A 24,572-nucleotide genomic window follows, 5' to 3' on the forward strand; every position below is an offset into this window, starting at 1 on the left:
ACTTATAAAATAATTTTATATCATCACTGGAAAAATGGACACAGAACTATAAATAGCTGATCCATTTACTACTTAAAAAGAGAACAAGTATTAGCATGCCTGCTGGTAAACTAGGGAAACTGGTAACAATAGGCCAGGTTATGTGATTGAAGCAGTTATTTTCTGGGTGAGAGCTGGCATTTTGAAAAGTTATACTAACTTTCTACACCGCAAGGTGTGGAACCAAATGGGAACAAAATTTATTGACTCTCTGGTTTAAAAAGATAAGTTTATTGGGATGCCTGGCTGGTTCAGTTGGTGGTAGAGCATGAGACTCCTATTAAAAAAAAATGATTGATTGATTTGAGAGAGAGAGAGAGAGAGAGTTCTTAGGCGTGAGCTGGGGAAGGGGCAGAGGGAGAGAATCTCAAGCAGGCTCCCTGCTGAGCACGGAGCGGCCTCAGGGGTCAATCTCAAGACACTGAGATCAAGAGCTGAGCAGAAACCAAGAGTCCGACACTCAACTGACTGAGCCATCCAAGCGCCCAGAGTGCGGGACTCTTGATCTCAGGGTCATGAGTTCAAGCCCAAGCTGGGTATTGAGATTACTTTAAAAGGAGGGGAAGGTAAGTTTATCTTCAAACAAATAATAAACAATATCAGCAAAAACCTAACCTTAGGAAATAGTTTACCCCTCAAATTCAAGAGACTAGATCAAGTGAAGAAGTACTCAATCCTTCAAAATCAAGGCTGTTTATAAGGATAAGGATACCAAGTATATGGTGACAAGTCACCTGTCTCTAACTGCACAAAGCTAAAACTAATGGCAACATCTGATTTAGAATGAGGAAATGAGATCATGAATTTGTAAGATAATGAAAAGATACTATAAGCCACTACAGCAGGTTGTGAGATCTTAAAAAAGAGAGTTTCCTTCATCACAAAATATATTCTAACTTAGAAAGCATAAACGGGTAGCCAAAACAGGGCTTATAAATTAATTCAAATCATCAGTGTTTGTCATGAAGTTGTAAACTCTGAAGCTCAACATTATATAACCGAAGAAGCTTTTCTACATTTCTACAGGAATGACGAGCAGTGATGATGATGATGACAGGCAGTATTTTCCTGACCGGCTGCTGGGTGCCAGGCACAGGGTTGAACCTTTTATGTGTGTGATCTGTTCAACCCTCACAGTCATTTACGTAAGAAAAGGGTGTTTTTATACCCCATTTCACAGTTGAAGACATGTAATACACTGCTAATGTTTTCTTCATTCACCAAAAAAAGCAAATCTCTAATATACTTAGTTGTAACAAACAAGCATGGCAAATACCTCCCTGTCTCATTGCTTTATCTATGTCAGGATAAGTATTTTGTTTCAGCGAAGTGTGAAATATGTATATTAACTTTCATCCTCTCCTCCAAGACAAAATGAGTGCTAGTCAGCAGTAATCTGCCGTCTACTTACCAACAATTACCCCAAATTGTAAAGTTTATGTCGTGAGTCACCATCTTAGACTCAAACCATCCATTTTCCAATTAGAAATGTTTAGTCTGTAAAGTTAGAAATTGCTGCAAGCAATGGATCAAACTGCCAAGAGAAAGAAAAAGGCTGTGTGTTTTCCTTTAATGTAAAAATGTTCACGCTAATCTTTTGGTAGCCTTTCTTGATTTGCACTTGACTTGAGGCTTTATGAAGGCTTTAACCTCTCTATGGGGATGGCAGAAAAAAAGAAAAAAAGAAAAATTTAGTCACCTCCCCTTTGCTTTTGAAATTTGGTATACAGAAAAATCTAACAGCATTTCCAAGTTGCTGGAGGTGTTTACAGAAGGGAAAATATAAGGACATTTTTAATAAAATGTATATACACATCAGCTCGTCTCATTCCCAAAGGATTTTCCAAATTAAAATAAAAAAATTAACTGAGTTCTGGAATAATCAGCACTAGAGTATAAAACATAGAAAGCAAATGAATTGCTAGATCCAGATGCAGGTATCATGCAACCTCACATATACAGGTTAAAACCCTTTGAGAAAATAATTCAAATGTTATATATGGTGGGGGGAGAGGACATTTCGCAGACACGCCAATGAGCTGTAAAAAACTACAGATATACAACATTTCACTATATTCAGAAACAAAGATGCTCCTTCCTTTTGTTCTGTCTTGCTGAATAAAAGGCACTGAGAAACACAACCCAAATAAGAAGTGGATATGGCATTACATATACCCTTTCCCTGCCTTATCTGTTTTCTTCTACAGGTTTCCATGAGTAAATGCAGGTACTGTTTTTCCTTTATATCTACCCTGAACAAAGAAAGTTCAACACATTTTCCCCCCCATTTCTCTCTTTTAAGCTGTGCCATCTTGTCTTACACTATAATCTTCCACTTTGGAGGACAAACGAAAACAAAACACGATCTTTAAAAAATAGAATTATTTCAATTGAAAAAAAAGTAATACAGTGGTGATTTGCTTCATTAATAAAACAGACATTTGGAAAATATTCAAAACTCTAAATTAAGAGTTCTTCTACCCCCACCCACTCAGTCTTCATCTTCAAATAACTTTCCTTATGGTTCCATTTAACAAAATTTAAAACGTAAAAAAAAAAAAAAAAAAAGAGAGTCATTTGCATGAACCCCCTAGTGCCAAACTTGATTGCATTCCATATCATTCACTTAATTATTATGGAAAAATCAAAACAGAAAATCAGTACAACTGATTAGCATTGCTAAAGTGCTCCTATTAGAAAAAAGAAACACAGCAGGTAGAATTAACTCTTGCTGCCTACTAGGAAGACAAGCTTTGCTTATTCTCACAAAACCCTCAATAAATAATCAGGTTGAATAGAATCCTTACAATGGATGAATCTGGGTTCTGATGATAGGGAGTAGTTTATCAGTGTATTAAGGAGAAATAAATAATGGGGCGTTGACTTGCTAATTTATTTTTGCAACAACAGAGGTATAAATGATGCCAGACGAGCCTTTCTGCCTCTTAAATCTATTTCCTTCCTAGAATCATTAAGTACACTCAGAAATAACTTGGGTGCCCTCACCCAGTTTTTTCTCAAGCTCATTTCCCTAAAATCATCTCACAGTTTTCTAAGTGAAAATAAATTTCATGATTAAGAATAGTCCCATTTCCACAATCTCCACCCCCTCTCCCGGCCCCAAAAGCCACAATTTTATTTGATCACTCCATCATGTTATCTGTAAATAACATACTAGCTTTTCCTCAGAAAGGCTTCCCAAGTCGGGCAGAAGGTAACATGCTGTGTTCTTCCTTGAGCTTCAAGCCTGTGAATAGAGTATCAAAGCTCCAGCTCGGGGAGGGGGGCGGGTATTAAAGATGGCAAAAGTTACTCATGCAACTCTTGATCTCAGGGTCCTGAGTTCAAGTCCCACGTTGGCAGTAAAGCTTACTTAAAAAAAAAAAAAAAAAGAAGAAGATGATGATGAATGCTTACTGGTTGTCCTGAGAAGAACCCCAGATAAGAATTTCCACAGAAATACTACTTTGCAGATAAAAAGAATCCCAGAGGCACTGTTGTGATTTCTGTTTTCATCGTCGAAAGCTAGTTATTCTAGGAGCATATGACTTTAACCAAGCATAACCCTTTATCTGAAGCAATGCAAGTACTTTATATTGTGTGTGGGTGTAAAGCCTCATGCTATTTTGCTCACAACAAACATCACAACAGAGATATTCTTCCGAGTCACATTAAATCATCTTATATGGGCGGTCACACGACATTCTTTGGAAGACTCTAAGAATATAAGTTAAGTGAGTGTGGCTATTAACACCAAAAAATTTTATCAAATTCTATGCTACAAACTTATAATGGTTTTGTAAGCAACCAAAAAAAATATATCCCTAAACATTAGCAGGAAGTGTGGGTTTCATAGCAGTTCTGGCATTCACTGGACACTTCACACCAAATAAGAACTAAGCAAAGCCCTGGGGATGCCAGGCACTGGGCTACCCTGCGGAAGCTCACCAGCCACACGAAAAATGGCTACAAACGAACCATTTCAATACGGCATGATGCAAGCACGGGGAAGCCCAGAAGAGGTTGTTGTGGGAACAGAGAGGTACAGTCTCATCTACTTAACCTGCCAACTCCACACGTATTATCTAGATAGCATTAAGGGGTAGTTTGGGGGGGGGACCCTGATCATCCACTTGTCCTCAACTTTGGGAAGTGCTCTAAAACACCCCTAGGAATCCCACCCACCACAAACAAGACTCACTAAGGATCTAAGTTCAAGCAACTGTGAGGACAATGATGACCCTCAACAGGTCAAAATCTACTAGGGACAAAAATTCTAAATAAACTAGTATTTGCCAAATGAGTCAATGAAGAAATAAATGGCCAGAGCTTTAAGAGGAGGGAAAAGTCAATGTGGGCAGTAAAATTTCATGAAAGAGGCTGAACATGAACAGAAGCGTTCAAAAGGAAAAGAACTAGAAATCACAAAGTATCAACCTCATGCCTTGCACTGCACATTCGTAATCTCATTGGCTAAGATTAAATGTTTCACTTGAAATCAGACAATTAGAACAGCAGAGATTTGAACCAATCTGGCAGATGACTACAACATCTGTGATATGTTCTTGGCATCACATCCCGGTAAAAGGAAGCCTTGAGTAAATGAAAACCATGGCAAGGGGCCATGAGGCAAAGAGAGAAGTGGGAGCCAAGCCTTGCGGGTAGAGAGCAGGAAGACTTGTAAGGAATCCTGAGAGACGGTGCTAGAAAAGTAGGCAGAGCTCACTGATAAAGGGTCTTGAGCACCAGGCTAAGGAGTTCATATGGTTTTATCTTGCCTGCCATGGGATACACTGAAGTCTTTGAGCAGGGTGCATTATTGGATGAAAGAGGTGTTTTGGAGATTAACACAGAGATTAACATAAACTTTGCAAAATCCAAGGAAGGGAACAGGGACTGGGGCCAGAAAGTAGGTGGAGGTTCGTGCATTCAGGTATGGGGTGGAACTGCCCTTGGCGGGGGTGGGGGGTAGACTAAGGGAAGTATGTGAGAAACCAGTGAAAGAAAGAATTGGCAAGACTGGGAGAAATCACAGAAAATAGGGTCAATATCAAGGACCCCTGGTGGCACCTGGGTGCCTCAATCAACTAAGCATCCAACTCTTGATCCCAGCTCAGGTTTTGATCTCAGGGTTGTGAGTTCAAGCCCAATGTTCCGCTCCAGGCTGGGTGTGGAGCCTACTTAAAAAAGAACAATAAAATAAAATAATAAAAACTAAAAACTAAAAAAAATTAACAAAACAAACTTCTGATGGTGATCACGAAAAAAAGAAAGTAAAAACACCCAATATCAGAAATACAAAGAGAGACAGAAGAACAAAAAATGTTTGGGGCGCCTGGGTGGCTCAGTCAGTTAAGTGACTGACTCCTGATTTCGGCTCAGATCATGATTTCAAGGTCCTGAGATCTAGCCTGACATCAGGCTCCGCAGTCCATGCTGAGCATGGAGCCTCCTTAAGATTCTCTCTCTCCCTCTCTCTCTGCTCCTCCCCACCCCTCAGCTGGGCACTCTTTCTCTAAAAAAAAAAAAAAAAAAAAAAAGGACAGCTGCTGTGGCTTAAACCATTATGAATTGCAGTTTTATTTGCTCGGTTCAATCTACTTATCTCCTTTTGGGGAAACAATACCTCTCTTTTTTATAAGATAAAGAAACTTCAAGCACTACTTCTCATTCCAGGGTTCAGTGAATAAAATCATCTTGATTTTCCTAAACTTCTCATGATTTAATATTCCTCAATAACATTCCCACTCATTCTTCTCAATCTAGAGTCCTAATTCATGTGGCCTGTTCATTAAAAAAAAAAAAAGCTCTATTATCCCTTTTATAAAATTTACCCTTTCTTTCTTTCCTTTTTCAACAACTATGCCTCAGCAGCCCTAATTATACCCTAGGGTTGTAGCCAACCTCCAGGCTGACCTCCAATGATCCTTGCCTTGTGTCAGTCCCTTTCTCAACGAATAGACTGTGTAACCAATAGGATACTGCAAAAATGACAGAGTGTAACTTCGAGACCTACGTCATCAAAGGCAATGCAGTTCCCATCTTGCTTTTTGGATCACCATTCTCCGGGAAGCCAGCTGCCACGTCCTTAGGACACCCAAGTAGCGAAGTAAAGCCTCAGGGGAGGCTTCCCGCCAACAGCCACGCGAGTGGATCCTCCAGCCCCTGTCAAGCTTTCAGGTGACTGTTGCCCCCAGTGACGTACTGACTCCAACCTCATGAGATCCTGAGCCAGAGACCCCAGCTGAGCTTCTCCCAAATTCCTGACACGCAGAAACAGGTAATGCACATTGGCTGGTTTAAGCCACTAAGTTTGGAGGTAACTGGTTACAGAGCAATCGAAAGCCACTACGTCCGTATTTTAATATGTCTATACCAAAAATATTTTGTTGGACTTCCGAAATGCTCTCAGTAATGCTCACAATTTTGTTGATATCTTCAGGAGCAGTCTCGTACAGCAGAAACCACCTGAGAGGATTCTGAAATCTTTTCTCTGCATTGTAACTCCTGGCAGGAGCCCCTCATCTTCTAATTACAATTTCAGCTATTTTGCTCTGAGAGGCATGACCTCGAGATGCCTGTGCTTTGAGGTGTTATCTGCTGCTTTCCCACATAATGCCTTGTCCTAGATTATCCTGCCATTTATCCTTAATCATTAGCATTTGACTATCTAGAAGAACTGACCTGCCTCGTGATAACCTAGAGAGTTCGTCATGTGCTCCGTGCTATACAGGTCACTTATAAAATACTAAATGAATGGATTCTAAACTTTTCTCTGGGTTACTTTTTTATTTACAAATAAATGTTCCTTTTACTTTCCTGCCTTTGAACTAGTCTTCTATGATTATCTCTGATAATATATATGAATTGTATATGCAATAAATACATAAAAATTTAAAATAAATAAAATAAATAAAATTTATGTTAAATAAATATAATTTAATTATTGTTTTGCTTTTAACTCTTTATTTTGAAATAATTTCAAATTTATTTGAAAGCTATAAAAATAGAACAATGAATGACCTTCACCTAGACTTGCTAGCTTCTAACATTTTGCCACATTTACTTCATCACTATCCACTTACACACACACACACACACACACACAAACCTTTAACCCTTTGAGAATAATTTGCACTTTACCACTATCCATTTACACACACTCAACCATTTGAGAGTAATTTGTACATAAAATTATGCTCCTATGCCTCTAAATACTTTAATGTGCATTTCCTAAGAACAAGGACATTCACACATGTAACTGTAGTACAATTACCTAAATGAAAAAATTTAACATCGGTGCAATATTACTATCTAATCTAGAGACCTGATTCAAATTTCAACAACTGTCCTACACATGTAATTTTTTTTTTAAGATTTTATTTTATTTATTTGACAGAGAGAGAGAGACAGCCAGTGAGAGAGGGAACACAAGCAGGGGGAGTGGGAAAGGAAGAAGCAGGCTCCCAGCGGAGGAGCCTGATGGGTTCAATCCCAGAATGCCGGGATCACACCCTGAGCCGAAGGCAGACGCTTAACGACTGAGCCACCCAGGTGCCCCAACACATGTAATTATTTTAACCATCTTTCACACAGAAATTTTTCAAAGTCTTTGCTGAAAAACAAACAGCTGTTCTTTCAATCAGCAAATCCTGGCGAAGACAGACTTTGCCCTCAGAGAGTTTGCAGTTGAACACGCGCGCGAGAGAGAATCGTGTCTATGATAATGACAAAGCAATGTAAAATGGGATTAGGGTCAAGAGAGGGTTACTGAGTAAGTATGAGAGTTGAGAAAGTCTTCCCAACTGGTGAGTGGGCAAATGACACAGCACTGTTGCAGATTCTGCTGGGTAGATGGAGCAGGGGAGTTTGTACCCAGAGAAACCACGAGGAGCAAAGGCAAAGAAAGAAACTTCCCAGAGGCAAAGGCAAATGGGCAAGATTGTCTGGGACACAGAATGGAAAACTGAGTGAGTGAAGAGGAGTTTTAGAGCCATGTCAGGACTGGTGCTGAATATCATGGTTTAAGATTGACTCAAGGTACAATATCTGAACACCTCATGAGACCTCAGGCAAAGAATGAATGGGTTTGAGAAAAAGGAACTAGAAAATAGAACTTGATCAGCCCAAGAAGAAAGGGAGACTTACTGCCTTTTTCTTTCTTTTAACCGACAATACAGATTGAAGAAGCTGATGGGTCAGCTTTGACCAATCCCCTGACACAATACCAGCAGGAAAAAAATCCAGTTGCAATAGAATAAATAACAAAAAAAAGGTAATTTCCTTTAGACAAAAAAAAAAAAAGTCAAATTATAATAGAGTGGAAAAAGAGAAAATATATCTCTCTGACATACAGCAGGATACATGGGTATCATCAGAATCTTCAGTCTTCCCTTGCACATGGGGTCAGAGGCAGATGGGGACAGGAACGGGAAGCCTATGCATTTGCAAGGTCCCTTTCTTGGGACGATCCTTTGCAGTGGTGCATACTGCTATAGTAGGAAGGATGATGACACTCCTTCTGCCCCCATCACTGGCACGACAAGGGCCACCCATATGTCACCTGGTCTCCCAAATCTGGGTCATTACACTAACCCTCAATTCCTTAGATATTTACTATTAGGGCACCAACTCAAGCCTTCCTTTCCCTGAAGATTATCTCTTACTTAAGAACACACAGAGGAACAAAAACCTTATGATGGGAAGAATTTCTAGGGGACCAAGACTTTAGAAAATTTTCCTAGAGCATTCTTCTATTTTTTAATACTTCATAACAGGCCATATAATTTAGGTTTGTAACACTCATTTGGCTCCCAAAAGTTTCCAGGGCATGACACATATCTTGGGGTCCAGAGAGCTTTTACACTCAAAAGCAGAACAGTAAGAGTTTAAGGCCTTAGGGGCTCCAATAAAAATCCTTTCATTTTTATGGAAAAAATAATTGGATCCCCAAGTTACAGTGACTCAGCAATATCACAGAGTGAATTTGAGAATGGTCCAACACTAGAACCCAGAAATCAGGGCTCCTAATTTCAGGCAAATCATCTTCACCCAGTGAAAAAGCCACAGTATTTCTAAAATAACACTCCACCTATAGAATGGAGCAAGAAATGCTTCTTGAAATTCATTAAAAGCTAGATTCTCCAAGTGACTAAGCTATTTCCTGGCCAAAACTGAGAATCTGAATTAGAACATACAAAAGGTAGGGGTGCCTGGGTGGCTCAGTCTGTTAAGTGTCTGACCCTTGATTTCAGTTCAGGTCTTGATCTCAGGGTCATGAGTTCAAGCCCCGCATTGGGCTCCATGATGGGAGTGTTACCTACTTAAAAAAAAAAAAAAAAAGGAAAAGAAAGAAAGGACAAAAGGTATTTCCACATTTACACTGTACAGCTGTTCCAAATAATCAGGGACATCGGGACTCAACTGCCATTCTTCCCAGGGTTGCTCAGTTCTGAACCACTAATCCAGACCAGGATGCAGAGTGACCACAGACATGGCTTGCAGCAGGCATGGCCACAAAAGAGTCTGGATACTTTCATCCTCATTTTAAGCCCACATGGTCAAAAGCTTTGAAGATTTGAAGCAAAATGTGAGGAAATTGCTGAGGAAATATAAGTAGGCGGAAGAACATAATTATTCGAAGTTGCATTTGGCCAGGACATTAAGGAGAAAATACTTGGGTAGCCTTCCCTTCCACCTCCGTTTCCTCACCAACGGCATATATATGCAAATATGAGAAGCCACAACCCAAACCCCAACTTTATGACTCTTAAAATAGGGCTTTGTTTTAGTAGATAAAGTACCACATGCTGAAGTAGCAACACCACTTCCTGTGGTATCTAGACAGATCTTTTATTCACAAAGTGACCCTGTCTGACCCTGAATAATGGTTCGAGAACAATCTCATATTGATAGAAAGTTAAGGGCCATTCTCCATACTACTTCCTTCATTCACATTATCCACCATTCTCTCTTCTGATGTTCCTGCATCTCTGTACTTGTCTTCCTTCGCCTTTTTAGGGTAATTCAGGATCCGCATGCCACGGGGACAGGAAAGTACAGCAACCAAAGAAAATTCTAGTGTGTCCTGGCATCAGACTCTGATCACTGTCAAGTCACTTATCTTCTCTCTGCTTTCCTTCCCTTTCATTAATATCAGTCAGGAAAGCGGCTTGAATGGCAAGAAAACTTATAAAGAGAGTTATAGTTTCCATTTGTCTTATGAACTTACAGAATGCCTAAGATTCATCAGCTTTTGTGGGAACACAGCCTGTAGTAGGAAGCTGGTCCAATACTCTTAATTTTACAAACGGTAATATCGTGGTCCAAAGAAATTCAGTTTACGCCCAAGATCACAAAGCTCTTTCATAAATAGCTTCTCCTTAGGCTGATATTGGCCCAAATTTCAAGATCCTGTCAGTGTGTCTTGCACAATATTATGAACTGCTGCACACAAAGATAATCAAGACGCAATTACATTTTTTTCCTGTGGCTGATGCCAGTCTTGATAGAATATAAATACACAAAGTATAAGTCTAGGGTTTCTATAAAAGTTTAACACTAAAATATTGATGAAATGTCCAAGACTTTCATAAGGCAACTTGTGAATGCTCCTTTTCATTTCGAGGAGGAGGAGCTCACGATGAATTATGTCTACTCGATCTGTGCATCGAAGGAGCAAATTAGACATAAGGCTCATAGAAGTTCTGCTAGTGGCTGTTGCAAAAGAGCTGATGAAAGGTAAATGGACATCCCCCAATTTCTTCACTGTAATGATGCTTTTTGGTTTTATGTGGTATTCTTGGTACCTAGAATAGCACCTAGCAGAGAGGAGGGCACTGAAAGCATGAATGAATGAATGATGAATGAATGAATGAATTTAATGAATAAAGTATAAACAGGAGTCAAATATGTGGATTTGAAAGATTTTTAAAATTAAAAAAATTTTTTTAAAAAAAAATCTTGGATCTAGTAAGACCACTTTTGAGTCTAGCAAGATTTGGAATTGGTAAATAGGACAAATAAAAATCTGTTGAAAAATAGATACTTCGAGTCATGAGTTTTTCAAGAATTAGTCATTTTCATGTACCATGAGACAGTTGTGCATCCATTATGTACCTTAAATTACCCTAAAAATACTTGTCTTTTTTGTTTTTTGTAAGTTCGGGGGGGGGGTGCTTTGACTTTGTTAATTTGAAATAGGGCAAGTTTTGCAACTTTTATGGGCATTTTAGGTTTTTCTTTCTTATTCTCAGCCAATTTTGTTTGATCTGCTTATTGGAAATGTTTTTCATTAATTGATTTCTCATAATTTTTCAGGCATCAGTCAATGCTCAAGTGGCAAAATTGTTGCAAAAGTTGTCATCTCTTACCTCATTTATTTATTTATTTTAAAGATTTGTTTATCTATTTCAGAGAGAGAAAGAGAGTGAGGGGAGGGGCAGAGGGAGAGAGAGAATCTCAAGGAGACTCCTTGCTGAGAGTAGAGCCCAACAAGGGGCTCGATCCCACAACCCTGAGATCATGACCTGATTCGAAATCAAGAGTCAGCCACTTAACCAACTGAGCCACCCAGGTGCCCCTTACCTCATGCATTTATAAGCTTTGTATATTCTAGGATGATTTTACTTTTTTTTTGGACATATCATCTGATCACTTTATCTGCTTTCAAAAGTACTTTTAAATTCATTTTCACCCAGTGATGCCAACTATATCTACTAAGTATGATCTCACTCTTACAATTATCACTTTTATATTTTAGCAAAACCTTCTATTAGGAACGAAGAAATGGCCAACTTTTGGTTAACTATTCCTGAAAGCGTCATTAAGTTTTTAAATTTCATTTTAACACTGAAATATGAAATAAAAAGTTGAGAAATATATGCCTCTGTCATTTTTCATCCATCTACTTTATTCACTGTTCTAACTAAAGCAGTAAGCAGGTAGGTAGTATTGGTCCTTTAGTTTGACTTTTTATTGTAAAGATAAAGCAGGTTTTACTAATAGCAAGTTTAACACTGAAGTCTAGAAACACTAACTTTTGAATAGCTTTTCAGTTTGATTTATTCTTTTTACCAAGCAACTTCCAACTGGTCCTCCATGCTGCCCCCAATTCTGTCAAAAAACAAATCAGAGTATCACACCTCTATATTTAAAAGGTTTTTTAAAGATTCATTTATTTATTTTAGAGAGAGAGCAAGAGTGGGGGTGAAGGAGGGGAGGGGCAAAGGGAGAGAGAATCTCAAGCAGACTCTATGCTGAGCACGGAGCCCAACACTGGGCTCAATCTCCCGACCATGAGATCATGACCTGAGCCAAAACCAAGAGTCAGACACTTAACTGACTGCGCCACCCAGGTGCCCCTATACTTAAAAGTTTTTGAGAGCTTTCTTTTTCAGTAAAGTCCAAACTGGCATTCTTTCATTCAAGATAATCTCCATCTAGCCTTATCACCCAGAAAGTTCTCACATGTATGAATCATTTCTATATATCACCTGAACGGTACTTGCTACCTGACTTTCCCAGTTATCCTTCAAAAGCAAATGCTACTTCCTCTTAGAAGCTCTCCCAGGCCAATCTACACATCCCTCCTTGTTCCCATCCTCCTGGTGCATCCTGAGAATAGATGACGTGGACTTTTTCAGACTAGAAAGGCATGCTATTTTATTCACCATTTTCTTATTCATGTCTCTACCAGCTGGTGAATTCCTTCATGTCAAAACAATACATTGTTCACCTCTACATGTTCCTGCTACATATGAGGGGCTCCATAACATTTCTTGCCTACTGATTGAATGAATGAATGAATGAATGACCCATGGGAAAGACAAAGCTCAGAATATGTAAATCGTTGGTTTGGATTTCGAAATATTTTTCTCAATATATAGAGGAAGAAATGGAAGGTCGAGATTGTCCCATTTAATTGTTAAACTATACCACTGCGAAGGAAAATCCCAGAGTTGAAACAAAATGACTACACTACTACGGATTATAAATATAGAAAAATAATGAAAGCTTTGCTGGAGAAATATGTGGTTCAATTAGAGAAAAAATTTTTGTTGTTTTGTAAGAGAATTCTATGGATACTTTCAAGGGCTTAATTAGTTGTTATTCTGTAAATTCATTGAAAGGTGAAGGCCTTCTTTTCCCTGGCATTCCTGTATTCTCAGTAAGTGGCTCTGCTCTGACATGGCTACATGTAGTCATGACCTACTATTCATCTCAGCTACAGACACAGTGAAATGACTGTGAGCATACATTGGAAGCAGCAAGGGGATGGTCCAGGATGGGCTGCAAGTCAGGCAACAGAAGTAACAACGGAAGGTACAGGAGTCAGGGGTAAAGGAACAATGGAATAAACCTCTCAATGACAATGTTTTATTATGCTAAGAAGAACACTTGAGCCCCCATGGCTGAAAAGCACAATTCCTAGGGTACACTGTGTATGCTGGTATAGGGACCCATCTCAGCAAACTACACCAGAAAAACAATGTCTGGGAACCCCAGTAATTAGCAGATTATTATAGTCTACAGTAACTACAGGACTGCTCTGTTTCAATGTGTTCATGAAGTGTAATATAAATACAAGCTAGAAAAGGGAAAGAATATATTATAAGGGAATTGAAAATATATGTTTGAAATACAGACAAAAGCAAAAAGAAGGGGCTCGTATAATTTTAAGATTTAATTCTGAGAAGCAACTAAGGTCTCTGATGGTCTTTGATGAAGGTCACAAGGTGACTACAAGTAAAAGAACGTTTCAATGGACCCCAAATGTACGTAAGTGTCTGTACATTCCCTAAATAGGGCAAGGAAATGAAAAGCACAGGTGGGCATAAATACACATGAAGTATAATGTTAAGAATAAATAAATAAATGACATTAACATTAAATATTAAACATTAATGTTAAATAGTATACATTAATATTAAAATAATATTATTTATAACATTAATATTAAAGTAATTACAGGTTTCATGGTGAATATCACCTCTGCTTTTAAAAGCAAATGCTGATAACTCTTTATGGGCAATTTGCACCAGAGAAGCTAAAGGTATTTGAATTTAAGGCGTGAGCTCTAAAGTCTGCAGGTCCACAGGCCCAATTTACAACATTCTGTTTAATCTCTTTCCTTCTTCCATTCTTGCTCTTTTTAAAATGTCATTTCCCTTTTGCTTTTATTATAAATCCTCTTCCTTGACACCTTTTTTAAAATTTCAAAATCTCTAATAGCAATATCTTCACTTTATCATAAATAATGGAAACTACAGATAGCAGAAAGCAATCCAGTTTAAGCTGACCCCATCACACTGAATACATTCATTTCTTTCTTAGGAAGAATCAGTTCCTATAAACTGTATCACTGTCATTTGTTCAAGGTGTTAAACTCTCTAATCATTTCATTTAAAAAGGAAAACCAAAACCTAATGGATTTAAACTGCCCATGAAGACCATCTCAGTTGAAGAATCTGTGGAGGATGGAAATGGTTTCCTGCAGAGATTATATTTTTTCCTGCCCTGCTAATTTTCAAGGGTCTATGATTCATTTCTGTAATTCCCTCGGGTCAACATGTAAGCCTCACTAAGTGTTTGAAATTCAAACCATTACATAAGCTTCCTGTCAACTTATTTCTCTCTCTGCAATAATTTATGCTCTCATTAAATATCTAGTTAATGATGTGTTGGGACCTAAGTAAAAATATCCTTTAGTCTTCCCACTAAAAACTGCACAGAAACCTCGGGTGGAACCAACGCTGCACATCCTTCATCTGATACGTGTTTGTTACCTGAGGCTGCGGGTCGTCTTTCCACGTAGCCATCCCACCTCCTCAACTTGACTATAAACGCCTTGAAAGCAAAGCCCGCGTCTTGCTCTAGTCTTCCCCTGCACTCATCCCGGATCCCACTTCTCTCCACATCTGTAAGAATATAACAGATGCTCAATAAATGGTGGTTAACTGAGCTAGATCAAAACGTGGGGCTACAGGGCATTGAACACTCACATCATGGTGGGCATTGATCTGAGAGATTGAAGGGCGATCAGGGATTGCACCCTGTGACTCAGGGGCAGTTCACATGAGTCCAGAGGCTTGAGGTGAGAGATTGATAACTAAGGGTAGGATGGGAAACAAACACCTCAGTTGGGAGCCCGGGTGACTTTGAGAAACCATGCCACCAGGAGACAGCGCATCTGTCCAGGGCCGCTCTGGCTTGGCCGAGTTGCCACTTCATCTAGAAGGCCTATCCATTAATGTACAGAAGAATTTCCCCAACAAGAGAATAGAATCTAACACATGAGCTGTGTTACCCCAGAAGATCTTGCTGTTCTTAGGAAAAACAGAGGAAAACTAATCTGAATCTTACTTAAAGAAAAGCTGAGCCTGGCCTGCAACTGAATGATCCTGACCACAGCATCTTTGTTTGAACCACAGGTCTTTCCTACTGTATCTTTGTTGTTTTTTTGTTTTGGGTTGTTTTTTCTTTTTTCTTTTCTTAGATTTTTATTTATTTATTTAGAGAGAGACAGAGAGAGCATGCAACCAGGGAGAGGGAAAGAGAGAATCTCAAGCAGACTCAGATCTGAGTGCAGAGCCTGAGGTGGGGCCTGATCTCACCACCCTGATATCATGACCTGAGCTGAAATCAAGAGTCCAACACTCAACTGGCTGAGCCACCCAGGCATCCATGTATCTTTGTTTCTTAAAACAAATTTTAATGTGGTAAAAATCTGAGTCTAAACAGGCTTGCTTTCATATTTGTCAAGAACATGTTTGACATCAATGACAGAAAATGTTGCCTATATGGATAAAGGTGGTAAAAAGTGAATTACAAATATTAGGTGTCAGATGAGTCAACAAATAGGAAGTAACATTAAGGTTCGTACACCTTTACATGTATGTGTATGTACAAATGTTAAATACATACAAATTATAAGTAGGTCAAGTTTAACATAAGAATAGAGATTAAATCTTGATTATGCTCTATGATTCACCTGCTTCATGTGGGTCACATTAAGAGTTACATTTAAGAATAGAGTCAACTAGAAATTCTCTTGGAAATATCCTGAAAAACTCAAAATTATGCATTAGGAGACAAGGAAGTGAATCAATAACTTTATAAAGGGATCCAGAACCTTTTCAAAATGTTTTTTTTTTTAAAGATTTTATTTACTTATTTGACAGAGAGAGAGACAGCCAGCGAGAGAGGGAACACAAGCAGGGGGAGTGGGAGAGGAAGAGGCAGGCTCCCAGTAGAGGAGCCTGATGTGGGGCTTGATCCCAGAACGCTGGGATCACGCCCTGAGCCGAAGGCAGACGCTCAATGACTGTGCCACCCAGGCGACCCCCTTTTCAAAATATTTAAAACAAAATGTCTGCCCAAATCTCTATGCCTATGGCCACTGTGGATTAGAAACAAAAAAAATTATCTCCATGATATAAATGCAGCTGCCAAATCCACACTATTCAGTAGAGCCGAGTCAGAAATGCACAGAGCACTTGGCTCTTTCCCCGGAGCGCCACAATCACACGGAACCAGCTCTGAACTGCTCACAAAGCTCAAGAGAAAGTTTCGAGCCATGTTCTCTTGCTATTAAGGACATATATTTTTTCTACCTGTCCCAGGCCGTTAAATTCTTAGATTCATTTTCTTTAATGATGAGCCAGACTCATGTTCATCATTAAAAAAGAAAGAAGGAAAAACAACCTTAATGAAGACATTTGCCTTAGAAACTGCCACAATCAAAGACAGACCTTTTCAGATGTAATTAAATTTTTTTTCCAAGATAATTTATCCTATTAAAATATGGTAATTTACCATGGTTTCAGGTTATCTGAAACCTTTCTAGGATTGAAAACCGAGGTTAATTTCTTGCTATAAGCAGTATAATTTGAACCTAAGAGAATCAGGGAGCATTTTATATTCATACAAGCATGCAGAACCTAAAAATGTTTATATGGAAGATGCTTAAAGGAATCTGATTGTACCCCTGGAATCTCCATATGCTTTGGTATGGGAGTGCAAAGGGCACTACAGAAAGAATGGAACTGTCCTCCCCCAAACTGATCCCTTTCCCTGGCAGCACCACTGGCTGATAAGGACTTAGGAAGAAAGCCCTTGCAGCGATGTCATTTTTGACAATATCGGTGTGCCCAATTCAAAAATCAGCATGATTGGAGGTTTAATGAGGCACTTTGTTATTCCCTGCAATAAAAAAGGAAAAAATAGAGACAGAGTTCTTCAGGCTTAATTACCACATCTGTTATTAGGCACTTTACCGTGATTGACTGGAGTGTATGTCGGACACAGTGCCAAAAAAGCCTCCCCATAAAAGCAGCTTCCCGCTCGCTGCCTGAATGGCATCGGTCTCTGTTACCACCAAGATTTCCATGGCAAACAAGCAAAGCTTGGCTCACACAAGCCCCTGTGCCAGCTGAAGGCACTTTTTCTTGGTGCCAGTGAAGCTGGTTGCAGGGCCTGGTCGGCTTGCTGTGACTTTTGCTCCTCTCCTTCCTTCCCTCCACCCCACTTCCCTGCAGTCCATGACATACGGGACACTGTTGGGGAGGCCCAGGAGCAAGGGGAGGCGATCAGGGGCTGGGCTGTGGTTTTGTTGGGATGCCTACTTGCGGACACTAAAATTGGGGATTATCGTTCAGTCATGCTGCAGGTGGAAAGCATTTCCCAGCTTCTGGGGTCATGATGACATTAAAACACACAGCGAACAGGCAACACCAAGAAGCTGGCTTCTCAGGATCCCAGGCCCTAGGAACAAACCACCAAACTTGCCTTTTAGGAACGTAGCATCTCGTTCTGCAGCGTGCGTGTCAGAGAAACTTACTGCCCTCCTTCCTTGTCCCCAGGAAAGCTCATCATGGATACTTCAGTCTAGGCATGCAGGCAAGTGTGGATCTACTCATGAAACCGCAGCTCCTTTGAAAAGGGTTGCTTTTCTAAAGTATGCCACCGTTCCACTTTTTAAAGGTGCAAAAACCCAGATACCCACAATTCAAGTGACTGTGCAGGCAGGCAGCAGCATGGGGACAGTGACTGGCACAGGCAACCACTCCTCAGACCAGACCCACAGGATAGCCAGGAATGTCAGAGCAACCTCAACCCTGAGCACACGCCAGGTAGGGACACACAATCACCTAAAGTAAACAACAGCCCAGTGCTGCAGAAGTTGTGACACGCAGTGGCAGCAGAAGTCAGAGGAAAACACTACAACACAGATAACCTATAAATACATCCTTATGAAACAGTCAAGTGAAAAGAAGAAGGTCCTGGAAGTGTTCTCTCTCTATGGACTTTGCTTCTTGAGGATGACATTGTATTAAGGGACGATGCACTCCTCAGTTGCTGTTTTCTACCAAGCAATACCTGTGGCGTTTTGGATGCATGGCTTCTGTTAATGGTGATTTGTGCACAGAATATAATCCCAAAATAATAACGAGTAAAGTGTGAGAAATGAACAAGCAGGGAAAGGATTTTCTGAGCGATTAGGAGAGTCTTACCAGCATTTAATAAAAATAAAAGGAACATATGGTGTGGTGTTTTCTAAAAAGGAATGAACATTGATAAAAGCCATTATCGATACACTTAGAGAAATGCCTATGGAACAACTCTTTCAGTCCTTGGGATAGAGACCGGATGCCAGTTCCCTAGAGGTTTGCCTCTAGAGCCTGCCTCATTTTCAGTAATCTTTCCAGCCTGAGGAGTGGAAAAAAAGAGCTTTAGGAAATAGATTTCAGCCTTCTCAGACAAATGGCAGTCCAGTTTGGTGTCATACACTTCCTGCCAGTCATGATTACCAAAGGGCCCTCTCATGTTCCCCAGACTTCTTAAATCTGGCCTTTCTCTCCTTGGCCCGTATAATATACATGACTGAGGCTCTTTTCAAACTAAGCCTTTTCCTCACTCTCTCTTTTTTCTTTATCCACAAATGAGACTTTGTGATCCCTTGAGAAGAGAAGAGAGATGGGTAGAGCACGGCGAAAGTGAAGTCAACCAATTCTGAAATTATATTAAGGCCCTCTGCAAACAAAAAAGAGAGCTATTTCAAAGCAAAATTCCCTCAAAAGAAAAATTTCCATAAGTCATGAATTTTGTGGTATTAGAGAGGAAGGAGCTATATGTTAAAATATTTAAAAGCAAATTGGCAATGATCTCTTGGGTATGATACCAAAAGCACAAGCAACAAAAGAAAAAAAAAAACAGATACATCAGGCTTCGTAAAAATAAAAACCTTTGTGTGTCAAAGGATACTATCAACGGAGTGAAGAGGCAACCCACACAGTGGGAAAACATATTTGCAAATCATATATCTAATAAAAATCCAGAACATTACAAAAAAGACACCTGTACTCAACAACAATAAAAAAAAGCAGGCTAATTTAAAAAATGGGCAAAAGAACTTGAACAGATATTTCTTTAAAGAAGCTATAGGAATGGCTAATATACACAGGAAAAGATACTCTGCAACACTAATCATTAGGGGAAGGCAAATCAAAATCACAATGAGACAGCGCAGCACTCCCATTAGTATCGCTATTATCAAAACACAAAACAAACAAAACCCCCAAAATGACAAGTGTTGGGGAGGATGTGGAGAACTTGGAACCCTGTGCTTTGCTGGTGAACAAACAGCTGCTGTGGAAAACAGTATGGCGCTTCCTCAAAAAATTAAAACATGGAATTACCACATGATGCCACAATTCTACTTGCGGGCATATAGTCAGAAAGAATGGAAAGCAAGGACTCGAACAGATTTGTACATCAAGGTTCACGGCAGCATTATTCCTAATACCTCCAAAGTGGAAACAACACAAATGTCTATTAATGGATAAATAAAATGTGGCATATACATATGGTACGATATTATGGCACCTTAAAAAGGAAGGAGATTCTGACGTGATGCAACATGGATGGACCTTGAAGACATCATGCTAAGTGAACTAAGTCAAAACAACAAACATTGTGGGGCGCCTGGTTGGCTCAGTGGGTTAAGCCAATGACTCTTGATTTCCGCTCAGGCCATGATCTCAGGGCTGTGAGATGGAGCCCATGGTGGGCTCCATGTTGGGGGTGTTTGGGGAATCTCAAGTTTGCTTGAGATTCTGCCTCTCCTTCTGCTCCTTGCCCTGCTCACACTCTTTCAAAATAAATAAATAAAATCTTAAAAAAAAAAAAGACAAATATTGTATGATTCTATTTATTTGAGGTATCTAGAGTGGTCGGCTTCACAGAGTCAGAAAATGGAAATGTGGTTGACAGGGGTAGGAGGCAAAGGGGAAAATGGAAAGTTGCTGTCTACTGGGTACAGAGTTTCAGTTTGAGATGATGAAAAAGTTCTGGAGACAGAGGGTGGTGATGGTTGCACACCGTGTGAATATACTTAATGCTTATCAGAACCCTACACTTGAAAATGGTTACATGTTAATTTAGCAGAAGGAAAGAAAGAAAGAAAGAAAGAAAGAAAGAAAGAAAGAAAGAAAGAAAGAAAGAAAGAAAGAAAGGAAAAAAGGAAAAGAAAGAAAGAAAAACGATATCTAGAGGAAGCCAAGTTCTAAGGAGTAACGGATGTCTGCCCAAGAGATAGGGGACTCCTGTTTGCTTCTTTTTATTACCCATCTGCGTGATTAAAACAAACATTCACACGTTCTTCCACAGCTCATGCACGGACCTGTAATCTGGTAGCGGGAACCCGAGGCAAATGTCAGCAAGCGTAATAACAACAGTGTAATCCTCTGTTGGCCCCAGACCCATCACCGCCTCCTCCCAGGGCCAGAATATCATCTCTCTTGCTCCCCCAGAGAGCTGTAACACAGACAATTCCTCCAGAACCCAGATCCAGAAACCCAAACAGCGCCATCTGACTATCTTTCAACTTGAAGCAAACGGAAACCAAAGGGCATGAAACATTTCAAAGCCACAGTGCCAGGTCAGAATTCTGGCTCTCTGCTCCTTGCTGGCCCGAATTCTGAATCGATTGTTTGACTTGGAACAAAGGCACGTAGGGGGCTGGCTGGACTTGTGCGCGCTTCTTACTTTCCTAGAGGAGTTCTAAGGAATTTGAGGTTTTGGAGGAACTTGCCTTCCTCGATTTTAATTCTGAATTCTTCACCTTGGATTTTCTGGGTCACAACAAAATTGCCTTGCTTTGGGGTTTGAGTCTCCCATCCCTCTCACTGCTAATGAAGTTAGAGTTACACAAAACAATGCCTTCTTGAGTACAGAATGCAGCTCTCAATCCCCCCTGGCAGGTAGTCCTGCGGACCAGTTGTTATTTATAATACCTATAGGGAGAAAAGGGCTTAAAAGATCAAGTCACACTGCACTTCCCCACAAAGCAGGCCACAGCTGTACCCCGGCTTCTGAGCAACTGCTCTGGAGGAGACAGCAAGACCTCTGTTGTCCTGCAGGGTCCGCTCAGGTCACCGCATGTGGCACGGATTAGAGAGTCCCGGGTCCTCTATTGCCCAGCCGGGCAGAACACTCCCCAGCCAAGGCTCTGTGCCATCACCTGACTCTATTCAGGGTCTCTTGGGGAACAGGAGCAGATACCAGACTTCACGAAATGTGTAAAAGCTAATGGTTTTCCTTTCTTTCTGTCTTTCTCTCTTTTTTCCTCTTTCTTTCTCTCTCTTTTTCTTTCTTTCTTTTTAATTTGCATGTTAAGTTTTAAAAAGAAAGAGAGAACAATTCATTTTTACCCATTTTCCCAAATATCTCTCATAATGGAATGGAAGCAAATGTATCCACAGGAGAAGGTCTGGACTTGGTCTGAAGTTAGCTCACTTGTGAGACTTCCCTGAAGTTACACTTTAAGAGGCAAGAGTCCCACACGTTGGTCTCAGGCTGTGCCGCAACCAGGTGCCGACACAGACGAAGAGCCCGCAGACACACAGCTATCCCAAAGCTCGTCCTCAGCTCCTGCAGTCCATAGAAGGGAGGAGAAAGGGTCAGCTCTCTCCATCACACAGTTGTGCTTTCTTGCATTTGGTGTCTCAGTGGCCACGCCAGGTGGCTGCTCCAGTGAAATCATGGCTCTGCTCGAGGGGTGGTGGGCCATGAGCCCTCACGGTGCAGGGACGCTGAAGGGAATCCATTTTAGAAAGCTCTGTTCCCATTTCAAGGTGAAAGTTCATTATTCTCTGAATTTTGTCCCAGGCCCCAAAGACCTGTAACACCTAAGAGCCAGATCCCAAATATGGTCGAGCACACTAGCTTCAAAGAAATCTTGGCTGTTGCTGGCATCAAGACCCCGACCTTCAGTAATTCATGGAGTAACACCTATCGTTCCCCTGACACTCACCTTTGATTAGACCCTACCGTGGAGGCCTGGAGCACCATGTACCCTAGATCCTTCTCTAATATAAACCCCGAACCCCAAGCAGGGACAAGACTCATTCTCCTTTCCTTTCTGAGTCTCCCAGACACCCCGTCTGCTGTTCTCTACCTGTCCCTGACACTATTCAATCAACTCTGTTTCCATTTTCTCTGGCTCGCATCTGCTTTCCATCCTGCATGAAGCCAAGGACCCTCTTGGCTGGTCTTGGGGGACCCCCCCCCGGGTTCCCAGACCCAGCCTGCCTGCATCACTCACCTACCTTATTCTCACCTGCCCACTCAGCAGCACCCACACACTCCAGACATGGCCCCAGAGACTTCCTAGTCAAGTTCCTGCAGTTGGAACAGGCCTTTCTAATTTCCTCATCTTACAAATAAGGAAACATACACAAAAGAGTTTTTTTTTAGCTGCCGATGATCAAACCCAGGAACAGCTAGATCTCCAGACAAGATCTTTAGCCTCCAGATGAAACACTCATTCCACCACTCAGCGCTACCTAATAGACTTTTATAGGGGAGAGGGGAGTATTCTTCCTCACTCAAGAAACATTTATTTGTTTCACTGAGGAGCACACAAAAAAAATTTAAAAATTTAATGGATTAGTGACACTGACCTTAATGTCTGCATCACTTTTAATGCTTTTCATCGGCACCAGGGTTAGAAAACACAAACATTTACCTCACACTGATACAACTCTAAAAGTGGGCAGCTACACTCGTGGGTAGTGCCAAAATTTCATACTTGGGGGATTCTACCAACCTCCCACAACTCAGCATAAAGCACACTGAAGGTAAAACTTGACTGAATCAGGGACACCTGGGTGGCTCAGTCAGTTAAGCATCTGCCTTTGGCTCAGGTCATGATCTCAGGGTCCTGGGACTGAGCCCTGAGTCAGGCTCCCTGCCCAGTGGGGAGTCTTCTTCTCCCTCTGCCTCTGCCTCTGTGCGTGCTCTCTCTCTCTCTCAAATAAATAAAATCTTAAAAAAAAAACACACACAAAAACACAAAAACCAACCCACAAAACTTGAACTGAATCAATGGAGTGAAACTTCCCAAAAGTTGCTTTCTCCTTAAGTCATTTTCTTCATCTGGACTTCTTTCCTCTAACCGTGATCCCCCCACTGGGCCCTCAGGGATTCATCTGAGGTCTGACACCAACTGCCCACAAGCATCTTCACTTTCCCTAGCTGCTCAACTGCCAACAAAGGCTGGGCCATAAAAGAATGGGTGGAACAACCACTACACACGGTTTCTTTTCTGTGGGCACAGGGCCACAGCCAGCCAGAGGCCTGGTCATTTCCCCACGTCTCAGGGAGCATGCCGTGGAAGAAATGGCCACAGTATACACTGAAGGGGGTTTGCTCTGCCTGGGGTCTGACTTGTGATGGATTCAACTTCTAAACAGAGATTGGGAAGCTGCTTTTGTCTTAAAAAACAGGTTCTTAGAAGTCAATGACAAAACTTGCTGGCTTCCACAGTTCTTTCCTTCCTCACTGACACTTTGTTCTGAAAATCTGCCTGTCAGGCCTTGGTTGCCCTCCTTATCAGTAGTGGAGCCTGACACACTCACCACAGAGAAAAGAGAGAGGACATGTCAGCCCTTAACACATAAAAACACTGTGGTCTCCCATATGTGCCAGTGAATGAATCTACACACCACTGGACCCTAATTTCGTGGTTCCATTTTTACAAATAGTTACAACCTGGCCAAAAAAATGAAAAAATGCTCTTCCAAATTCTCTGGCTAGACAGGAGTTTCCTTAGGTCAAGCTATGAGAAATCCTTCTTGGATAGAGAGTTAGTATCGCTCTGTCTGCACACCTGAACTCTGGGCAAATTGAGAAAGATCAGAGTTTGGTCCTCTAGGGAGAGAGCTACACAGAAGCACATGTTTGAAATTCTAAAAGCAAATTTAGGGGATCGCTTTCAGAAGATCTCTGGACTTCATAACAACACAATATCCTCAACCAAAGACAGTTACGCTGGGAGGTGACAAATGGACCCAGTGGGTTAGCTTCTGGGATGATCACGATCATAAAAATCAAACTCTACAGAAGTGACGGGCTACGGGGAGGCCCTCTGGATGGTCCCCAGAGGCCGCACAAACAAAACTACAAAGCATCATTGACATACTGCCTTGAAAAAAAGGCAAGGATTTTTTTCCCCCCAGCCCTGGCTTGGCAGA

General features: G+C 40.8%; 1 protein-coding gene across 6 annotated transcripts in view; it reads right to left on the reverse strand.

Annotated features, from left to right (window-relative positions):
- The window catches only part of MEGF10 (multiple EGF like domains 10), a 341,217-nt gene that overhangs the window by 124,202 nt on the left and 192,443 nt on the right, over positions 1–24,572 (reverse strand). The window contains exon 1 of one of the 6 annotated variants that reach the window (XM_045794810.2): positions 14,826–14,939. The exons of the other annotated variants lie outside the window; for them this stretch is intronic. Coding sequence (XP_045650766.1) covers positions 14,826–14,858 — 33 coding nt within the window. The 5' untranslated portion in view covers positions 14,859–14,939. Of the gene's footprint in view, positions 1–14,825; positions 14,940–24,572 lie in introns of those variants that run through there. 6 annotated transcript variants of the gene reach the window in all.

Source organism: Ursus americanus, chromosome 5 (genome assembly GCF_024610735.1).
Source record: "Ursus americanus isolate L20-20 chromosome 5, mUrsAme1.1.p, whole genome shotgun sequence".
NCBI lineage: Eukaryota > Metazoa > Chordata > Mammalia > Carnivora > Ursidae > Ursus > Ursus americanus.